Genomic DNA, 20,994 nt, shown 5'->3' with positions numbered 1-20,994 from the left:
TGGCATCTGTCCGAGATGAAGACTGGCTACCACACACACACACACACACACACACACACACACACACACACACACACACACACACACACACACACACACACACACACACACACACACACACACACACACACACACACACACAGTTTTCTCTGTTCCTGTGTGATCAGAGGTAAACAGAGGACCCACGGGTGCCTTAGACACGAAACGGCTGCTCTTTTATGTAACCCTGTGGTCCTGTGCAGGTGTCACACCATTTACTAGCTGGAGCGACTACAGGGAGAAGGCTTGCATCACCCCTTGGCCCCGCTGCTGTATTATAGTATATCAACAACCAGTCAACCATGGAGATGTGAAGTCGGCTTCAAAGATGGGACAAGCAGAGCTGAAAGCTAGAAACGCCTGGAGAAAAAAAAGATAAATTGCATAGTGATGCATGAGCAGGCATTTACGCAAACAGACACACACATAAAAAAATCTCCAACAATGACCTGTCAAATTAAAAAAACAGGCGTGCTGGATGGTGAAGCATGCTGGTATATAAACATCCTGTTCTGGGTGCAGCTGAAGGTGATCTGATCGACACCGGTTCAGTCATCAAGCGCCGCAGCATATGGAGCCACACTTGGCCTGGCTCACTGGATTTCACACATGGATTCAAGTCCAGTAAGCATGATGAAATGCTTGATTCTCTTTTAATTTCACCCGCTGGGCTTGCATACACCGGCGATTCCACACACACACACACACACACACACACACACACACACACACACACACACACACACACACACACACACACACACACACACACACACACACACACACACACACACACACACACACACACACACACACACACACACACAAAAAAGAGAGAGAGAGAGAGAGAGAGAGAGAGAGAGAGAAGCCAACAAACATTATCATGACCTTCTGGGGGTGGCACTGAGGGTCATTTACTCCATTACTGCAGGTTTTGTTGTTCCTTCATATTTTTGGACATTTAGTCAGTGAGCAGAGAGAATGCAAACTAACTTTAATCGCTTTCCACCTATATAGAGTACATTTGGACATGTGACCTAATCTTTACAGAATATAATATAAGTTAATTACAGATAAGAATGAACACAATTTGTTCAAGTATAGTGGAAAACCAACCCTGAACCTAATCTTAAACTATGTTAAGTTTCCCCCTTCGTTCGTGGTAACTCTGGTTACTCCCTTGGTTGACAGCAAGGTGTATCAGATTTGCTTTGGTGGCTACATAACCGTCAGGCAGCTGCATTTTACAAACTCAACAAACAGCATTACTTTTATCCACAATTCTGCCGTAAACTCCAAGATGCTTTTATGCTTTTCTCAAATGTTTTTTTCCTGTTGTGATTATCTGCTAGTTTCCTCCAATTGAAAACAATTCTCCAATTAACAGATGGGCAACAGGGCATGCAATGGGTCATAGCTCCTAACACTCCCCACTGGAGTTCAACGTTAGACCTTTTGGGCTTCATACACGGAATTATTAATTCAGAAGCTGTATTTTTTGCCAAATTCAAACAATAGTTTTCGAATAAAAAGTGACAGCCCCTTTACCATAGGGGTGGGTAAAAATATCGATTAATCAATGCATTGCAATATATTTTTTCCCAATTCAATATCAATTCATTAAATCCTCTGAATCAATTCAAGCCCCTGGCCAGTGGGGCGCGGTGAGCATCTTTGTGTGATTTGCGTTGTACGGACGGTGGCCGCACTCGACCACACAACAACAACATGGCAACCGAAGCAGGTAGCAGCAGTGTTAAACCAGCGCCTTCAACTTAAAAAGCAGATGTTTGGAGTAATTTTGGATAACACAGGAAAAGACAAATGTAAGGTAGTGTGCAGACTAAACAAAAACATTACAACCACTTAAGCAAAAACCAAACAAAATCTCTTTAGCAACCCACGGCTAAACCTGTGGATTCAAAACAGACGCAACTCGACAGATCCTTCCTTTGCAAACTGCCGCCAAACTCTGCCCACGCACAGAAGATAACGGTGTCTCTGGCTGCCTTCATACGTAAAGACCTACGACCATACAGTGTCGTGGAAAACGGGGGTTTTAAGAAGATGGTATACACACTTGAACCACGATACGCCATAACAACACGCAAACACATGCTGGAAGTCGCCCTCCCGAAGCTGTAATTTACTTATTACCAAATCGATATCGAAGCATTTAAAATCAATATCGAATCGAAATCAAATCAAATTGTGACCTAAAGAATCAAAATTCTTAACAATACCCAGCCCTACTCTACCGGCTTTAATATTGAGAGATTGGCACACAATGACACCCCCAGACATACTTTTATAAAAGAAAGTTTAACACTAGTTTCTAAACCAATTATTTGAAAGGGAAAATATATTGCTTTGACTTATCTCTTAAACTATAAAGAAAAGAGCCCATGGTGACGTACTCAAACTGTTGATGTCCTACAGTCTAAAAAAAACATATAGTCTATAGAAAGTCCAAAGCTATTTATATTTCAAAGATATATAATGCAATATATAAATAGAGTTAGTAAATATAGAAAATATAGTATCCATAGGGAAGTTTTTATGAGTGTATAATCACCTGAAAATAAGAATCGTAGTGTTTTCGTTACCTTAGAATGAGATTTCTACCTACAGACACTGTGGGTTGCCTTAGATGGAGGCTGCCATGATGAACTGCCATGTTTCTACAGAAGCCCAGAATGAACAAACCGAAAACTGGCTCTCAATAGGGTAATTTGCATTTCTCCCTTGCATTTGGAAGCAGATGTTGACAGATGACACTAAATCCTTCGCACTGGACCTTTAATCAATTAAAAGCAAAACAGTTTATAATACATTTAAAATAAATTATAATAAAATTTTCTGTCAACTGACTAACCTATTAATTGACTAATTGTTTCAGCTCTAATTAAATGCATAGTATTTTGAAAACAAGCACTCAAGCTTGTTCTAAAATCTGTATTTGCAGTAGAGGGGAGACTGTGCTCGATGCTGCAATTGAAGCCCAGTGAGGGTCATTTTGGGGTCATAGACACACTATACTGCCTTGGAAAACAGAGCAATTTCATTTTCAGTTGTAGTAAACATTTGGCCTTAAGCTGGTTTGTCAGCTATGAACAGAATACCTTCAAAAGACAAATGTTAATCTAACGTCTGGACATGAAATCTATGAACCTACTTGGCTCAAACATGCCATTTCTACAAATATGAATTACGATTTTGTAAATATGTTATGATGACTTATTTCCTTGAAAATTTCGGCCTCACCATGCATTTTAGTATGAGATGATAAAATATATACAATTATTGTATTATATAATACATAATGATAATTAAAAAGCCGAAGTTTAAATTGCACAAATTTCAAAGGAGATCTCACTGAAAGTTAGGAGGCAAACCAGTCTCAGACTGTCTCGCTGCAGCTCCTAAAAAGCTGCCTGGAAGCCCAGACAGAGTTGTGTATTTTACATGGACAGTAATTAGGAAGACGAATTCAAAACTGAGTTATCCCTGGGGTTAGGATCTTAATGGACCACATCATTTGGCCATCAGTTAGAGACAGGAGGCCCGTGGTGCCACATCACAGTGTTAGCATTGACGGAGCAGCGAAAGGTTATCGGGGACAAGATGTACGACACTGACTCCATCTTCTCTGTCTCTTGTATATGGGTACATCCAGGATGCAAGAGCTAAACATCAAATAAGGCAACACATGGCGTCGCTGCCAGGATGACGTGCCCGCTCGCCTGTGGCAACTACAGTCCAAAAATTTGAAATAAAGTGGCCCGCTGACTGGCTGCCAATGCTAAGGTCAATGCTAATGCCAACCACGTGGCGGGCCGGAAGGTTTGCAGACTCTCACAGGAAATCAAGCACGCCCTTTCACAGTTTGCTCAAATATTAACAACACTCACATGAGCGAATCTTAAAGGTTTAATTTGTTGAGTTACTGATATCCAGCAGCGTTTTGCAGAAAGAAGTGGAGTGAATTATATACTGTATTATCAGGAGCGTAATGACAACCCTGCTTGAGAAAGAATGAAGCACATAACTACATTCAGGCTTATTGAACTACTACCTGTGGAATGAAAGAGCCAGCAGTAGGCCTTGCTCTCTGTTGCAGATCGATAGGGCGAGGAGCGGATGGAGATGCAGAGTCTGCAGGGACAGCGGATGCAACAAGTATCTATATGTGACTCACACAAGCATTAAAAAAAAGACATCCGCAAATCCCTGTAGGTTTCCATACCAGAATCAGCTCCTCAGTGGCACATCCCCCATCCCAAACCACATCCATCTTCTTATTTCTCCTCACTCATGTTTCCTTCCATCTATCACCGAATTACGAGGGATGTGCTTCATGTTGTTGTAGCCTGACGACAACAACAGGCAGCCATATACAGATACACTGGAAAGAGAGAAGGTGGGAGGGGCACAGCTGTGGTTTGCAGCTGTAGCTCCAAACTCCAATCAGTGAGGACCGTGTGTTGCGGGCAGGTAAATTAAGCACTCAAGGGATTTAAAGGCTTGTAGGAATAAAAATGTTGGCAAAACAGCCGGCGACTGCGGCAGTGTGGGGTGTGTTGCTTTTCTGTTTGTGTCTTGCTGATGATGATTATGCCTTTTGATTAGTCTTAATTATCTCACATTTCCCATCTCTTCCTCTGCAGCCACCTCCAGGCAAAGCAAAGACACTCAGAGCTAGAAAACTTTCCAAGACCTGACGCCAAAGTCTAAAAATAGACTTACGGATTGACAGATAGTGGCACGCTACAGCAAGCTCAACATCTCGAGGGGGATGGATGAGATATACAGTCCATTTGTTGCCCTCCCCACACTTGAAGCCTAATCATAGGTTGACTGAATTATTGATCCAATCCCCACCTGTCTGTGTCTCTCTGGAGTCAAAGCTGAATAAACACCAATAAAACACTATTGACTTGCTTACATCAATAGCCAACCTAACAAATAACGCCCACAACGCAGCAAGGGTCAACATTTTTTTCACCCAATGTCTGCTCTTCTGGAAATAAAACACTAACTGGGTGGTATGTAATTATAAACTCAGCGTGGTAGCTAGAGTTCATTCCTCTGGATGGACAAAATGATTGCTTCATTTAAAAACATACGGAAATTCACTAAAGCTTAATTCAAGCACAGTCAAAGCTGTGTCTTCTCAGCTGAGTCATCAAATCATAGATCAGACCTGCGTGTAGTTTAGGGGAGGTCTTTGGGAAGATTTAATGTTCATTTCAGATTTGATTCCTGGAGTCATCACTCGATTCAAGATCAGAGCTCCATTCAAGATTGATTCTCCATTCGATAAAGCCAAGGTGCTCATGGTTTTCTGTGCAGCTACACTGTAATGTAAAATAATATATATATATATATATATATATATATATATATATATATATATTTTTTTTTTTTTTTTTTTTTTTTTTACTTGTGAATCAATTTATGAGTTTAGAAGAATTGGTGATTTTCTTCCCCTAATATTCCAAATACATACATCCAAAGAAAAGATGCCTATTTTGCGTAGTACTACATTTTCACATAAGTAGGGAGGAATCTTCCATCTATTTCTTTTGAACACAAGAAGCTCCTCTTCAGTTTCCCCAGTTATTTCAATCCCGATCACCACAATAAGCAGGAGCTCCAAGCAAAGTACAGGCTGTGAGAACAAGATACCAATCCTGGAATGGCATTGTGTAATGCAGTGATGATTTCCGCACTGAAATAAAAATGAAAGCCTGAAACATGATCAGTTTTATCACTTGCTGCTGTGGCTGTCCATTGCTGATGGAGATACTGATGGAGATAGCTACATCCAACAAAGTGCTTACACTATCAGGCACTGATATACAGTAACTCAGTCCACAGAGAAATGAGTGGGATTTTAAAGAAACATGCCTGCAGAAATGATATAGACACGTGCAATCGGAAGCCTGGATTATGCTATAATTGCCATCAGAGGGATATGAATCAGGTTACTCTATATTCTATAAAAAAAAAGGTAATTTGTAGACACTGTAATTACCTTCAATTTAAGTGGAAAAATACATGTTAATTGTTAAACTGCGTGCTCCATTATGTCACAACAACAAACCTTAACGAAAGACTAAAGAAAAATGATCAGGAAGGGGAATCATGTGGGGTCTGAAAATAACCCTGGTCACTTTGTTCTTCCATAGGCAATGAACAGCAGCTAATAAATAAAGATCAGCTTTCAAAACCCAATACTCATTGAAAAATGACTTAAAACTGAAAATAAAGTTAGTGGTGAACAAGCCAAAAGAGGGAGAAAAGAAGGAGCAGTTTGAATCCTGAGCCAAGAAAAAGAAAATCATTTGGTTGTTCAGCTGGAGTTTCACACTTGGGCAGACAGCTGTGGCAGTTATAAATATCTGTATCACGAGCTGGGATCTGTATCCGTGAAGAGAGCTGAACTGCCATCGGCAGGGCTGGGCTTCTAAAAATAGCAGGCAGGCAGGCTGGCAGGCAGGCAGGCAGCCGACTCTGACTCTGTCTCCACTGGATTTGATTAGCCCTGAAGAAGCTCTGCCCACCCCAACAACCCCCACCCCCAACTACACCCCACCCACTCCCGAAACTCAGTGTCTGTGTGGTTGTGTGTGTGTGTGTGTGTGGCAGCATGTCTTGTCTGGAGGCCGGGTTCTTTCTCGCTGCACACAACTCTTCGTTGTTAAGAAAATGCTTACATCGGCTTTTCTGCAGTGTGATCCAATTTTTCGATTCGCCAGCATGTTTAAGGTTAATATCTTGGCATATAGACAGTGACATTTGTTTACAGGCAATCTAAAAACAAATAAAACCTTGCTCAAATTATGAAACAGCAACTTTGTGGCATTAAAGGTAGCAAAAATTTGGCTTGGTTTTTCCCATACCTAAAGAGATTTTCAAAGGGGAACCGCTTATGAGAGCTAAAATTAAGCTTGCCATCATATAACAGATGTTGTGGTTGATTGTGATATAATTATTTAAAGCTGTATTGATCTCTATTTCTAAATAAATAATGGATCAACTGACTACACTGAATGTCAAAGTTGTCACTCTAATAACAAACTGACCATGTTTTATCACCAAACTTTTCTATCTTCATTCTTTTAGCACCTTTTAGCTAAGTATTAGTTGCTAATTGGTTTCCACTCTGCTCTCATCAACCCTGTTTCCTACTTCAGCAAGAAGCTATTGTCAGTAAAAAAAGCTCTGATACTGTAAACCACAAAATACTGCGTAAAGTTAGAGACTAGCTGATGGCTGCCAGATACATCCCCCCCAAATATGGTGGAGACCAAAACAGAGCTGAAAGGAGAGTGAATAATGGACATTCATCAGGTTGCCAGGTAATCATAAATCACGATATGTTGTTCCATACCTGCTGCATATGTCACCATTTTCATTTTATAAGGTTATAAAATGAAAATGATGAAAGTGCTGCCTGTGTCAGACATTCTATTTTCAGTTTGTTCCACTACCCGAAAAATACATGAATGCAGTTTTGTAAAATAAGGCACTAGGATAATGGGTTATTTTGGACCGGTTTTCATTCATTTGGGGTGTTTGAATGAAGTAAAATATTTTAAAATTCCCATCGAAATTCTCCAGAGCTCAAATCCAAAGATTTTCAGTATACAATTATTAAAACAGACGAAGGCAGAAAAGAATTCAAGACTTTTTGCTTGATGAAAGAAATGATTACTGAAATTGTTGCTGATTCATTTTCTTTTTTGATCAATGAATGTATTGATCAACTAAATGTTTTAGCTCTAAATATATGCCAAACAACAAGGACAACAGTTGGAATTTTTGGGCTAAAACTGGCACCTTTAGAGTGGTGTTCTTTAATGTGTATTGGCCCTAAAAAACATCATTAAACTGACAAAACTGATCGATAATACCAAAATATAACATGGGCCTAATTTCTAGAAAACAAGATTTCTTACGTTTCCAGGGCTCCACTATAACCAACAGAAAGACTTCTGAATACCTCTGAAACCCAGAGAGCCACTGTCAGAGATATTACTGTAGTGTCCACTACAAATGGGGACCTAAATTGGGATCATTTCATTTGATATTTGGCTGGGTTAAGAGGTGCATACCATACAGAAAGTTTTGCACTAACACCACTGATGCTGTTCGTGAGGAAGCCCAGTAACAGCCTACTATTTCTCTGTTTGCTCTGCTGCCTCAGAGGAACACATGCATCTACATTCTAACAGCAATCTCTATATTACAATAATATGGCATTATGAACAGGAAAGCAAAATCGCACTGCATGCAGCTTTGCAGCAGCCTAGACATTTGGCGTTTTGAGGATAAAAGCTGGGCGTGTGTGAGGAGCCTGCCTCTTTCAGTATCATAGCTTCACTTAAAATGCCCTCGATGACATCTGTCCAGTGAAGATAGGTTCACAGGAAGGCAAAGTGAATGAGCAGAACTTCACACTGGCCAGCATTACAGTGACTCATGGTTAATCACAAGGGTGGGATTACTGTATCCCCTTCTTTCCTCTTACTCCTACTCTGTCACTCAAGTCACCCCCCAAATAAATCCTCAGCAGATGGAGTTGGGGTCCAAATCCCCATAAAACTCTGCATCTGCTGCCGTTTCAGTCCCATGCAGACACTCCAATGGGGACGATCACGGCGGAACTTGAAGACATAACAAAGGCACAGCACTTTGCAGACACAATCAAACCATAATAGAGCTTGAAGGGGGGATGTGCTACTGAGGACAGGCAGGTGGAATGAAGCCATGGTGATGAGGTGAAACGAGTACTTGATTGTGTCAAAGAAACCAAGTTGTGGAAGTGCCCTCACTCTCCTAGGGAATGAGTCATTGAAAATGTGTAAATAATCGGCAAAACCAACACGTCTGAGCAGCCAGACCTCCTTCACCTGCGGCGGATCTATCCCATCCTGACAGCATGCGCATCTTTCAAGCCCACGGGCATTTGCAATTTGGTGGGAGGGTTGAAAAACGGGTGGTAAGATTGAGCGATGAAAGGTCAGTGAGATAAACATGTTGACTCCTCCTGTGCTGATTACAGATCAGTCGTGATTGATTGCACTTACTCATCAATGCAAGTTCAAGTATACATGCCAAGGTAGTGCTTAGATGCTCACAGATCAAATACACGAAACATAAGGGAAAAACAATGGGGGGAAAGTATATAAAAACTTAAGCCTGAGCAATAAAAATGGCCAAATTTGGTTTAGGTGGTCAAAAATGGCCAAATTCACACTTAATTGGCCCACGAAAGATTTAGATATGCAGGGAACACCCTGCATCACTGCCAGCCAGTTTGGCTAGAAGGTTTTCAATTTCCTGTGCATCTGTCCATCCATCCTCCCGGCCAAAAACAGTTATTAGCAGCTAATATAAATTCTCTCCCATTCTATCATGCACACACACTGACAAATCAAGTTCCACATAACACTAGCAGTATGCATATTCAAAAAGCACTCTAACATATGCAGAGACATAGCTCAGAAAGGTAGCAATAAAGAGGACTAGAAAGGTTCACAGCAATGTCTTCAAACAACATAATTGAGACCGTCTTGTTAGAACTGTCTGATGTTTAAGGCACTTTTTAAAGGTTCTGTATGGTGAAAACCTTTTTTCTTATCACCGATATGGAACAACCATGACTAGAAAAGAAAGTCGATATTGGATGACTGAAAACACAGATTGCGTTGAATGTCTGTGTATGACAGCTGGTATGGCTATGGTCAGGCAATGGTTATGGTTACTGGATGCAAACTCCGGTCTACTCACCTTAACCCCCACACCCTTACGGTGCTTTTATTTTTTCCCCATGTTTCCAGTTTAGTTGGTTGACACCAGGGAAAAATACATATATTGTTGCCTTTTAGTCTGGTTTGTGTTCACACTGGCTTTGTACAAACTAACAGGGAGCAGTAAACACACAGAGTATATAATGGATGAGGTGGGGCTTCCGGGTGTAAAAACTAATGGCAATGTAAAAGTGCATTCTTTCTAATAGCCAGCAAGGGGTGTTTCAAAATTAATTCTGCTTGACCTCTCATTATAACCTTTAACTAATACTTTTCATCTCTCAAATTCACTCCACATTAAGTGGCTTGTATTGAAGGTCCAATGTGTAGGATTTATTGGCAACTAGCGGCGTAGTTGCACATCAAAACTGGGTGAAAAACATCAATGCCCCTATCTAGAGCCAATGTTTGATTTGTCCCTTCAGGGTTACTGTAGAAACATGGCAATTCAACATGGCAGCCTCCATGGAAGGCGATGTTGCTGTTACCATGTTGTACATTCCTCTCTAAAGTGGAGCAATTTTTACATTATTGAGTGACAGCAGGGGATGTTTGTTGTGGGGTGGCAATGGTGTTTGTTTTACAATTTATGTAAACTGTAAACAACTGTAACAATAACAACCTTGTGCAAATAAAGCACAAGATTAAAGTTCAGATATTGTTCAAAGATGTTACCTGTATGAGCGCCCGGTTAGCTCAGCTGGTAGAGCTGGCGACCCATGTACTGAGGCTCAGTCCTTGCTGCAGTGGCCCAGGGTTTGAATCCGACCTGCGGCCCTTTGCTGCGTGTCATCCCCTCTCTCTGTCCCCCTTTTCCTGTCTATCTTCAGCTTTCACTATCATAAAGGCAATAAAAAGCCCCAAAAAATAATAATCAAATAATCTTCCTCCTATCAGTTAAAACTTTTTCTATAGACAAACAACATCACATTTATTGTATTTCATAACTTTACTTGGATTTAAGTCAACAGTGTTGTACCTGTCCACCCCTTGTACGTCAGCATACGTCAAGCCCTTGTTGTGGGCTTGAGTCAAACTGCTAAAAACAATACAGCCCATAACGATGATGAGTCATGAAGCTGGAAACCCAGAATACATTTACTACAGTATACTGGCAAATCAGTGCACAGGCATTTGTTGAGCACACAGTGAAATGAATCACCCTGGTGTCTACTGTATGTCCACAACACGTCTACAAAATGAAAGGAGAAGGAGCTTGTGTCCTCACAACCTGCTTTTAAGCAGAGTTCTAGTAGGATAAGAGTCCTTATGTAATTGGCTTTTCCCCTTACTGTAAAGGTATTGGATATCTAACAAGTTATACAATAAATCCAAAGGGGCATGAATTGTGCTATTTACCTGCAGTGCTGTGCAGCATTATGGGGATTTGTAGTCAGTATAGTAACTCATACTACATCCAATACATACTGAACATCACAAACAGTGATACAGTTAGAGGAACTTTAGAATATCTGGTATCCATTAAGGATGAACAAAAATGTGTTTGCACACAAACTGAAGTCAAGTGACTAAAAGCTAATTGTATGTTGTATATTTTCTTGGAAGCTAACCTTTCAAATCTAAAAGCAATTTAACAAAGAAAATGAAGCCATCAGAACCAATTCCTGTTTAGGCACTGCCCTCTTCAGATTTACATTGCACCCCTACAGTACAGCAGTCCATCTTTGGGTTAGGATGAAGGATAGTTATATATGTGTGTTCTAATATCTTGCGAAATCTGTGCATATAACCAGTGTGGATGAGTATGATATTCTGGAACACGATGTCATTATTTCTCCATGTTATGATTAGTCTAACAATTTTTTGCTCTTCCTGTAAAAAATGTAAAATGTTGTCACTGACTAAGCCTTCTTTGACCATGTACAAAAAACATCCTCCTGTGTTTTCTCCACCATTAGTCATCATCCTGCAAAACTTTTCTAAAGAAAAGTATACTTTGTTTGGCAGCACATCTGAACACTAGACATCAACGTTGTTTTTCCTCCTGATGATTCACAGAGGAGAGAAAGGGGTTCTTCTGGTTTTTAAGAGGCAAGACAATGCCGCCACCACACTTGCAGGTGGTGGTTGCTGTTGTGCTACAGATGACCCTCAGCAGGTAGACTCGGTCAGCACGCCCATTTCTACCCCTTTGACAACCACAAGTCCGCAACTTTCTCCCCCTGCTGATCGGGTCAATCTAGTCTCCATCTCGCCTCTTCTCCTTCACTGTCAAACTATATATTTTCCCCCTTGTAAACAGTTTCATCTCAGTTCTATGCCTATGCTGGAGCTCTGAGTCTGGATTCAAAGAGCACAGTGCATCTGCAGCCAAGGTGAGACACCAGCTGAATAAACTCAGTGTTCTTTCTATAGACATATACCAAAAGCTGTTGTTTGGTAGGAAATAATGCTACAGCTTTACCTCAACTTTTGCAAAGACACTGCATACACTGCACACAATGTACTTGGCATAAAGAGAGAGAAAGACATAGAAAGAAAGAGCGACAATGAAAGGGTTAAATATCCCATTATCTGCAGAAAAGGTGCATATGTGCTTTCCCTAAACTCAAAGCACAACACAACACAAAGAAAACAACTGCTTGTATCTCGATCCAGGACTGAGCAAAACAATAGTTGTAACTGTTCATTCACCTTAACGTGGCTGTACTCTGCCTTGCCCGACTCGCTGACAGTCTTGGTCTCGGCCCTGGGTTTGAGGACTTGACGAAGCGGACTGGAGATTGGCAGGCCTGTCACACTGATCCCATCTGAAAAGACACCATGGAATCACACAGTCAGCAAGTATAGAGAGTATAGAGACAAAGCTATGAATAAACAGCGGAACAGGCTCACATTGTTAGATACTGACAGCCTGTGATGTATTACAAGGTTTGACAGGAGCCATTTTGTTTTTAATTACCTTTTTAATGTACTCACTTTCCCTCACCAGTCTCATGTTTAGTGAGTGATTCCCTATATTTCCTGGATGGGCCATATTCTTCACAATGACTAGACGATCCCCAGGAAACTGGCCCGGACTTGTTGCTTTTGATCAAAGGTAGGAGTACATGCATATTGATTTAGCTGCCAATTTTTGAATGTGTGATCACAGCCCTTAGCTCAAAGCACAACATGTCTCGTGGCTGATTGCTTACTGAGGCCATTTTTGGAGGACAAGATAATATCTGTGCCTTTTTTATTTTACTTTTTTTTATTTATTTTTTTTACATCTTGCCTCATTGTATAATTGTTGAATGTTATTGCAAAACAATGTCTTCACACTCACATCTCATATCTCAATATTGCACAGGAATAAGAAAAACATAGCAAGGCAAGGTGTGAATTATAAAATTTACAGCGCAAATAGTTTTGTTTGAATGTTTAATGTTTAGTGTTTAAATGTGATAAATGTTTGTTAGGTTGGATCTTTCTTTTCAGTTATCTATGGCTGTGATTCAGTATACTCAATTGACCACTCTCTGGACAGTAACTAAGGGGGGTGGGTCTTAGCAAACACTCAATTGTACTCTAGTCCTGCAATAAATCCCACCTCCATGAAGCTTATAATGTTCAGAGAGATGCTGATTCACCTTTATGGTCATTTTGGAAGCTGCAGTTTGTGGTGTTGTTGAATTGCATCGCATTAGACTGAAAGTGCTCCTATTTTGTCTACCCTCACTGATATAAAATACATATATGCAGACCACAATGTTCTACTTACATCAATGTACATGAACATACTGTGACCACTTTGTCCTGTTAGATGGCAAATTTAATACTTGTTCCCCACTTGTGAACAGTAATTTAGTTTTTCAGTATTTTAAAATGATAGAAAATCTGATAATTGGTTTCATGGTGCTACTATAAGCTTGTGATAAAACATGAATGATTTTATATTCATGACCTTGAGAGCAGTGTGGACACAGGAGCAGCTGCACTATCAGCAGCTGCATTAGACACCACCACAGGGGCAGCTGCTTTCAACCCACTCAGACAATCCTCAAAAATGACGCCCAGAGCCCACGCTCTGACGTCAAAGGAATCATATCGCTCTTTGACGTCAGTGGAATGCAAAGCCCTGCAATTTCCCCTAAGAGAGGGGAAATTACTAGCCCTTGCAGCAGCTCAGGCGATTGGGTTCATGATAGACAGACAGACATATTCACAGACTATCCAACTCCATAACAACCACATGCAAGATTGGTAAAACAGAACCAGCTGGAAGAGTATTTCTGTTGAAAGAAAAGGTCAGAGCAACAGATTTTGTGTGTGAGTGAGATAAGTTGTTGTGCAGATGGAATTAATGCTGTGAAAATGGGGATTATGCTACATTTAGCATTACAACAGGTAAGCTCAGAGGAAGTGAGGGTGTATAAACAGCAAACAGAACGAACAAACACAGCAAACTAGAGCAGATCAGAAAACAGGGAGGCTTCTTAGTAAAATCATACATCATAAAATGGAGGAAAGATGTTCCTCTAATAATAGGGAAAAGTAAAGAAAAGCATAGGCTCTACTCATTCACATATTAGGTCTCATCAATTTCTGTGAGTGCTAACAGTCAGGAACAAGATTTTCTTGTTGCTTTGTTTCTTTGAAATAACAATAGAGCTGCAACGATTGGTCGATAAAAGGATTAGTATCAACTATCAAATTAATCAGTATTTTAATAATCAATTAAGTATTGAGTCATTTTTAAAAGAAAACATTTCTAAATTCTCTGATTTCAGCCCCTCAAATGTGAATATTTTCTGGTTTCTTTAGTCATTTATAACAGTAAACTGAATGTGTTGTGCTAACAGTCTCCCTCAAATAAAGGTCTGGTTCTCTCTTAAGTGGAGGTAACTAAGGGGCCGGCCAGTATTTTCTTTTGTTTTGTTTTTCAATTTTCAGAAACCAATTGTGTCCTGTGTTCTTGCCACCCTGACCAATCTAATATAGCTCATATGATAGAGAATTGTGACTAATTATGAGTCCATTCTAAATCACATTACATTATTTTACATTGTCCCACTAACACACTCGTTGGGAGCAATTTGGGGTTCAGAGGTTTGCTCACAGACACGTTGGCATGTGGACAGGAGGAGCCGGGGATCGATCAACTTACACACCCTGAGTAGTAATTCATTATACTGCTAGTCTGGAAAGTTGTTATCATTGCCAATTCCACTTAACTACTAAAGTAATGCATAACACCAAACACTGTCAGCAAGAAATAATTGAATTTACAACATTATAAAATAAAACTAGACCCCTTTGTCTACAACCTGCCCACTGCAGATCAAGTGGACTCTACTTCGTGATCTGAACAACAAGTCTTGGCACAAGTCAACCCCACAGCTAAAGGCTCCTGGAAACTGTGTGATAACAACAATCAGCATGTTCTTTTAATGTCATACCGACCAAGATGGGTCCAATAAAATTGCTAGACACAAGCTCTGTAAGGCTGTAAAATATGAAATTTGAGGATTGTCAGACTGTGTGATGAGGTTCAGGGGAATCGTTGCTTTATGATGTAAATACAAAAGAAAGAATTGCAAACAGACATACCAGACAGTGTTAGCCACTGAATCACTGCTGCTCAGCTTTAAAAATAACACCTACACTGTCACTCCAGCCATTGTATTCGGTGTCATTTCATACCGTATGGTGTTGGTTGGTTTGGTGGCTGCAAACTGTGACTGAGTCTGAATTTCAGACACCGTCAGAATTATAGTGCCGGCCATCAGCACAGCTCTGAACCGGCCATGATAGACATGTCTCACAGTATGATCTTCATCTGGGACAGCCTAACATTGCACAATGTATAGGTATCTTAACTGTGTGAAACTTGTCCTTAGCGATTGCTGTCACTGCTCTGGTGAGAGAAATCTCCTCTTGTTATTGCCTCATTCTCTGTATCCTGCGGTTAAACAGATTAGATATGCATCCGGACATCGACTCAGAGTGGCAGAAGAGGTAAAGCACCAAAAATACAGATAACACTTTTAGACTTTATGAACTGCATCCTTCATTACGGTACGCTGTCTGTTTCAGGAGGTACACATGACTCGTCGTGTCCTGTGGCACGGAGGCTGTGTGAGTAATGGGTGGCGTGATTGACGATGGCATTGCTCACAATCATCCCCTCCTTTATGCCCTCCTTCCAATCAGTATCTGTCTAGTTCTCTGTCAAACAGCCCTGGGGAGAATCGGGTGAACTCAGCATTTGTATCAGTGGCCACCTCGCTGCCTGAGTTAAGGTAGAACAGCAAAGATTGGGAGTGTTACTTAGTGTCACTTGTGGAATAATTGTTACATTATTAGCCCAGATCTGAAGGTTCATGAGATACTCTGGATCTACAAGCCTTTTTCCTGGAAGATAGTAATAACTGAACCAGTTCAATATCCTGGTTCAAGGGAGAGAATCATGACAATGGAAAATATAATTCAAACACCAAACACTGGTTGACCTGACCATGCACTGTATGGACTAGGATGGACAACAGTTTTAATGACTGTGAGTACTGTAAAACCACTTTGACAGATACATAGCTTTGTATTTTTTCTGGACATCAAATGCACCATTAATCCAATTCAAACAGTAGACAAAAGAAGATATTACAGTACAAACATACAGTGCCTCATTCCAAACCACACTGTTATTCTGAGCTGACACGCAACATTGAAACTGTAAGAACATCATTACGCTTCTATCAGTCTTACAGAGTGAGAGAGAGGAATGGGGCTACATGATGAGCAGAAATAGATCTGAACAAATGATTAAAGTCATTACTGAAAGCCATTCCAGTGGGTCTGGACACTCCATTAAAGTCAGAGGGAAGTCATGTACAAACAACTGCGCTGTTTTAACTGCACCAACAAATGTCTGGCATGCAGAGACTCACATGGTGTTTAACTTGTGTCAACTATGATATTAATTTTCTACTACACGTTTTTTTTTATTTTACGGCTTGCGATGTATCTTTCCCCTTGACTTTAGCACTAAAATCCCTAGTGATAAGCAGTCACTGTCGAACCTGTCAAACAGTGTGCCCGTAGTGTGGTCTTTTCCCTTTGATTTTCTGTTAATTAGGTTTACTTGGGTTTCTGTAGGTTGCACTCTTATCTTTATCTCAGCCATTGTGGCTATCACTGCTCAGTTCTCCTATTTATTTCCAACAAACCAGAACTGGAAGAACGTCGCTTCTTTTGCTACTTAAAAAGGGAATAATATGAAATTACTATTGTAAATATTAAGCCCGACTTCCTAGTGTCGATACCAAAGCATTTTATGATACCTTTGTTGGAGAAATACAAACCTGAACTAACAGACAAATAAAATCCAGATGCTATTTAGTTCACTTTAGCTATAAATGCATCTCTGTTGGCTACATGGGAATTAGTAAGGTAACAGCCAAACACCTCAGAAGAAGAAGAATGTGTGCACTTTAGTAATTAGTGAAAACAATAACAGTTTAGTTAGGCAGCTAATAACTATCCATAACCTAATACAAACACATGGATGACTCCCATGGATGGACCACGTGCAAGGCAAAGGTTTTATCATCTTCACCGGCTCTCAGTCAAGTCACTCCCTTACACACACAGACAACAACATTCAGTGGTTGAACTGATCAGGGATCAGATACATGCTACAAACATGCTGGAGCAGCTCTTTCCTGTTGCTTTAATGAGATAGACTGAACAATGGCGTATCTGAGTGTAATTACAGCTGCCATTATCACAGGACACAGACACCATGCTCACTGACGTAGTTACACTTAGGGGGAGAAAGGGTTGGACTTCAAAAGAGTGTGATCTGACTACAGCCAAGCATCCATATTTGTTTCGTTTTCAGACACTTCCGTATTAGCGAGTGCCAAGTTGGACATATTGGAGCTCAGAAATAGAGATTCCTATTCGTAATTTCTACTTGGAAGTTGATCGCATTCCGAGGTGGTTTGAGCGATCAGAAATCAATCTGTATCAAATGCTTCTTAGCTGCCTTGGTATCCAATTGCTATCCGATGCAGCAAAGACACATGAAAGGACTGAGTGCAAATCGGGCCTTTGATTACAATCAAGATGATGTTTAAAAATAAAAATGTGTAAACACAAAAACAAAACGCTGAAGAACAGCTTTTAATACTTTAAACAATTAGTGTCACGGACTCATTACGGATTCGATACCCATCGCTATTTGCTACAATTATTTTATTTCCTTAGAGAAGATTCCTACCAGACTTCACATATTCAGAACAGCAAATATAAAACCTTTCATAAAATGGGAACAGGTTGAATTACAGCGCTCTTGTATCACCTGACAACAGAGAGAAGTAAAACACAAATATAACATGAACATGTCACAGGTTATTACTTTAAAAAGAGTTCTTGGGGGATAAGTTGCTGGTGTAAGTTGAAAGTGAAGTAATTTAAAAGTAACTACTCAAGTAGGACAGCAGTGCATTCTCTCACCGATGTCGACTGAGGACAAACAAATAGAAAACACTAAGACAGCACCTCCCTTTCCCTTACTAATTTCAACTGAACTTCTAAATATATATTCCACTTTGTTTGAGTCCTTAAATTCATGTTGTTAGTAGGTATAATGTGTTCCTTGTGTCTCCTTACTCTGCTGTTGATGCAGACAGTTGCTGTGGTATGATTTGCAGTTTTCAAAGACAATCTCAACATTAACGTAGGCGGTAGCATTGTCATTAGGTACAACACTCACACCATTTAACACAATAAAGCTCGCTGTAAGTCAAGGCCCATTAGTCCTGAGCGATGACATCACTCCCATCTGATCCTGAGTTATGGTGTCGTGGTCTCGAGCCGGACTCAAAGTGAGGGATAAACTCGTCTGAGGATAAATCAATGAGGCTCGGCCTGTTTTGAATGTTCCCTCTGCACTGTTTTCTGTGGCCTTGTCTGATTTGCCCCTTCTGCCTCAGCTGAAACACAAAGGACATCGAGTGCAGCACTGCCAGGCAACATCACAGTTAAGGCTGATGGATTGACTACTTCCACGATGCGCATGTAAATACAGGCGACCAATAAATAGCACATAATTAGTGAAAACTTCAACTGACGGTACGCAATATCGCTCTTGACAGTTGTTAATCAGGGACAAACTAATTCCCACCTTCAGTACAGCATGACAGACAGTAAAAGCTACACCTTGGTCATATGGGGGCTGCTAGACTTCTGAGCGTGAAGTGCTGAATATAACACAATACCAGCAGCATACACATGACAGAGACTCCAGCACTGCCCGAGCTGGGAGCTATCATTTCTCCTCAGGCAGTGGAGCTCGAACATGAGAAGGGATGAAAGAGAAACAGAGTGCGTATGTAGATCTTTCCACCTGGGCAAAATGGAGAAATCCATTCGTATTCATCCACACATTAAACATTATTTTCAGATTTTCCACGTTGGGGTGGGAGCAGCTGTTTTTATTAAGACTAGTTTCATTCAGTACTGATTGTGTTGACCTATCTGCTGCTATCAAGGACAATGAATATTCATAAAGTTAACAGATTTCAATTAAATACGTCTGAAACAATGGGCCAAAATCATAAAGGTTCTACGTGTTCTGTAGCATTTTTAAATTTCAATATCATATTAAAATTGGATTCATTATTGTAATTGCTGTAAAGTAGCTGCTGTCAAAACTGGCCAAAAATGATGTTCAATTATTCGTTCTACAAAAAGTTTGATCTATTCAAATATATGCTTTTACATCTATTAGGTCAATTAACCAATACAACAAGAGTCATAACATAATGGCATCTAGTGACCAAAACACGTGACCCCCCCCGACGTGATGCAGTCAGCGTATTTCCGGCTGCCTGTTAAATGTGTTATATTCTTCATTACAGCGGATAATAACCCGCATTAAACTTACACTAGTTCTGCCCAAGCACTTATAGCTCTCTGCTTTTAACAACTTTGTCTCTACTCCCACAGTAGTTTACACACCATTCAGTTCTGCTAGCTACAGTGTTCTAGCTCAGCAGGTAGCGATAGCTTCTCTCTCTGTTTCCTAGTCTCTGTTGCTCAGTGTGTCAAATGTTTTGCTATTCTTCTGCTTACTTTAGTGATAATGGTACATTTAATAAATGGTGTTTATTTGCCAGGCTGGATGAGAGGCTTGAATCTGAAGTGCAGCTCTGTGCTATGGAAGCTAAACTATCTGCTCTGCTCATGGTAATGCACAACTCCAGACAAAATAAAAATATAAAAGTGATTCACAACTCTATTTACACATCCCATGTCCAAAAAGGAGCAGGAACACGAAAAATCTTATTTTGCCTGCCCCTTACCTAAACGTATATATTACTAACTGTGTTAGAGTAATAAAAAAACTTAATTTACCAATACAGAAAACACCTAAACCATGTTTAGTAAGCAAATATGAGCAAGAGGCCGGTGGCAATTAGCCTAACTCAGAACAAAGACAGGAAACAGGGTGAAACAGCTGCACTGGTTTGTGAGAAAGAGTTTCAGCACAGAAATTCACCACCAATGATCATTTTGACATTTATATTATGTAAAGATTTTTATTATGTACAGATTAAACAAACAAACGATGTGTTAACTAGTGAATATCAAAGGTGCTGGAAGACAAATATTTTTTTCTTTTTTGAATTTTTTGGCCTTTTGTTGGCTTTATTGATAGACAGCTGAAGATTGACGGGTGGAGAGAGAAGGGATGACACGCAGCAAAGGGCCGCAGGTCGGATTCGAACCCGGGCCACTGCAGCAACTCCGTATATTGGTCGCCAGCTCTACCGACTGAGCTAACCGGGCAACCAAGACAAATATTTTGAACTTTTACTATCTTTAACTGCTAAGCTAGCTGTTTCCCCAAGCTTACAGTGTTTATGCTAAGCTAAGATAATCACCTCCTAGCTCAGCTCCACAGACACTGAGCCTTGTATCGATCTTCTAATCCAACTGTTGGAAAGACAGCTAGCTGTACCTACTTTAAGAATGTTTCTCTCGGTTGGATAGTCAGGTAAACCCTATTATGCTGTTGCCTCAATCAACGTAATGGTTCACTGTGGCAGAGCTAAAATGTAAATGTGACCACATGTGGTGGCTCAGGAATACAACTGAACAGTTGTTACGAGTGTCAGCTGTGCCTAAA

The 20,994-nt window shown here is 40.4% G+C and overlaps 1 protein-coding gene across 5 annotated transcripts in view; it reads right to left on the bottom strand.

Moving 5' to 3' along the window:
• Positions 1–20,994, bottom strand: part of trappc9 (trafficking protein particle complex subunit 9) — a 207,664-nt gene that overhangs the window by 120,208 nt on the left and 66,462 nt on the right. For all 5 annotated transcript variants that reach the window (XM_051389453.1, XM_051389454.1, XM_051389455.1 and 2 more), the window contains one exon: positions 12,513–12,628. In XM_051389453.1, coding sequence (XP_051245413.1) covers positions 12,513–12,628 — 116 coding nt within the window. The remainder of the gene's footprint in view (positions 1–12,512; positions 12,629–20,994) is intronic.

This window comes from Dicentrarchus labrax, unplaced genomic scaffold (assembly GCF_905237075.1).
Source record: "Dicentrarchus labrax unplaced genomic scaffold, dlabrax2021, whole genome shotgun sequence".
Taxonomy (NCBI): Eukaryota; Metazoa; Chordata; class Actinopteri; family Moronidae; genus Dicentrarchus; species Dicentrarchus labrax.
This window is presented reverse-complemented; position numbering and strand designations above follow the sequence as displayed.